At 48.3% G+C, this 2,161-nt stretch overlaps 1 protein-coding gene across 1 annotated transcript; it reads left to right on the forward strand.

Moving 5' to 3' along the window:
• Positions 1-66: 66 nt before the first annotated feature.
• On the forward strand, positions 67-1,863 carry EMH_0028160 (G-protein beta-subunit, putative; the record flags this gene model as incomplete). The annotated part of the gene is made up of 7 exons (XM_013494126.1): positions 67-70; positions 222-355; positions 568-684; positions 959-1,043; positions 1,233-1,307; positions 1,606-1,694; positions 1,807-1,863. The coding sequence occupies 7 exons, from the start codon at positions 67-69 to the stop codon at positions 1,861-1,863; spliced, it is 561 nt and encodes a 186-aa protein (XP_013349580.1).
• Between the last annotated feature and the right edge of the window lie 298 nt (positions 1,864-2,161).

Genomic DNA, 2,161 nt, shown 5'->3' on the forward strand with positions numbered 1-2,161 from the left:
TAGGGTTTAGGGTTTAGGGTTTAGGGTTTAGGGTTTAGGGTTTAGGGTTTAGGGTTTATGGGTTGAATGGGTGTGTTTTGCTGAGATAGATTAAGGGTTTATAGTTTAGGGTTTAGGGCTTAAACTTTCCGATTTATTCTCTCCCACTCACCACCTAGGATCTAGGGTTTAGGGTTTAGGGTTTAGGGTTTAGGGTTTAGGGTTTAGGGTTTGTGGTTTAGGTATGATATATTCTTCAAATTTGTTGCTCGCTGCTGGCTGTGGTTTTCTGAGTGTTTTTGATTTAAAAAAAGGAAAACTGCGGGCCCGCAGCGACGAGCTCGAGGCAGACTTCACCAGTGTTCTTAGAGCCAAAGTAAACCCTAAACCCTAAACCCTAAACCCTAAACCCTAAACCCTAAACCCTTGAGTAAGAGGTGGTGTTTCGTCTTTGCGATGGAAAAAGTTGAACAAGCGGAGATTTTTTCGCGCAGGAACAAATGCCAGCTTTGAATCCTAAAATTTCAGGGTTTAGGGTTTAGGGTTTAGGGTTTAGGGTTTAGGGTTTAGGGTTTAGGGTTTGTGCAGGGAGGATCGAAGGTTTGCTGCGGATGCGAGGAGGGAGAAATCTGTATTTTTAGTTGGGGGGACTTTGGTGACTTCAGCGACAGAATTACAGACATTCGGACGGAGGTTAATGCTCTCGTGAGTTTCTAGGGTTTAGGGTTTAGGGTTTAGGGTTTAGGGTTTGGGGTTTAGGGCTTGGGGCTTGGATTGTAGCCGGTGGGGTAAAGTGAAAGTGCCGCGTTCAAGGAGCCTCTTAACCAGCTGCAGCAGCAGCAGCAGCAGCAGCAGCAGCAGGAAAGGGTTTAGGGTTTAGGGTTTAGCTTCATTGGTTTATAGAAATGATTTAGGGTCGCGAGTGCTGAGCACGGATGGCTAGGGTTTAGGGTTTAGGGTTTAGGGTTTTGTTGTTTAGGCAAAGTTTGACGAAGATACTCTCCTCGCGGGCTGCGGCGATGGATGCATCCGCGTAGTGCAGCTACACCCCAACAGAATTGCAGGTGAGGATTAGGGTTTAGGGTTTAGGGTTTAGGGTTTAGGGTTCTGGTTGGGTGGAGGGGTTTAGGGTTTAAGGGTTGTATACCACGTTTGGGGTCCGGGCTTAGCGTTGAGAGTTTATGGTCTAATGTTAAGGGTTTAGAGTCTAGGGTTTAGGGTTTAGGGTTTAGGGTTTAGGGTTTGCTCTGCAGGGATCCTGGCGGGGCACGGCCGGCGGGACGGGCCGGTTGAGCGGCTGTCTCTGAACTGCAACAAAACCCTCCTAGGTTCGTTTCGAGGGTTTAGGGTTTAGGGTTTAGGGTTTAGGGTTTGGGTTCAATAGGGTCTGCAGGTGGGTTTAGGGTTTAGGGTTTGTAAGCGGTTGATGCCTTGGTGTATACATATGCTATCGGGGCCTAGGGTTTAGGATTAGGGTTTAGGATTAGGGTTCAGGGTTTAGGATTAGGGTTTAGGATTAGGGTTTAGGCTTATGGTTTAGGGTTTAGGATTAGGGTTCAGAGTTCAGGGTTTAGGGTTAGGGTTTAGGGTTTAGGATGAGGGTTTAGGGTTTAGGGTTTGGTGCAGCTTCACTTGCCCACGACAACCGCATTCGTATCCACGACGCGCAGAAGGTGGAGGGGATGAAGACCAAGGTCGTCAGGCGCTTGAAAAAAGTAAACCCTAAACCCTAAACCCTAAACCCTGAACCCTCGAGATAAACCCTAAACCCTAAACCCTAAACCCTCGGCGATTGCTGCTGCTGAGTGTTTTGTATTTTCTTTGCAGTCGCAGCAGCTTCAACACGACTTGCGCGCGGGCAAGGACTTCTTTGATGATTTGTAAACCCTTAATTAGGGTTTAGGGTTTGCCTGCTAGCTAGCTAGCTAGCTAGCTAGCTAGCTAGCTAGCTAACCCGCAGCTTAGCTAGCTAGCTGTCTTGGCGCTACAGCTAGCCAGTTGCTGAGCTGGATGGCAGTGCTGGCTAGTCAGGTATCATGCTGAGTAGCTGTTTAGCTAGCTAGCTGTCTAGGTAGCCAGCTAGCTAGCTAGCTAGCTAGCTGTCTAGCTAGCTAGCTAGCTAGCTGGCTGTCTAGCTAGCTAGCTAGCTAGCTGTTTAGCTAGCTAGCCAATGCGTGAGTTG

The sequence above is a fragment of the Eimeria mitis genome, genomic scaffold, assembly GCF_000499745.2.
Source record: "Eimeria mitis Houghton genomic scaffold, Emh_scaff1042, whole genome shotgun sequence".
NCBI classification, from domain to species: domain Eukaryota; phylum Apicomplexa; class Conoidasida; order Eucoccidiorida; family Eimeriidae; genus Eimeria; species Eimeria mitis.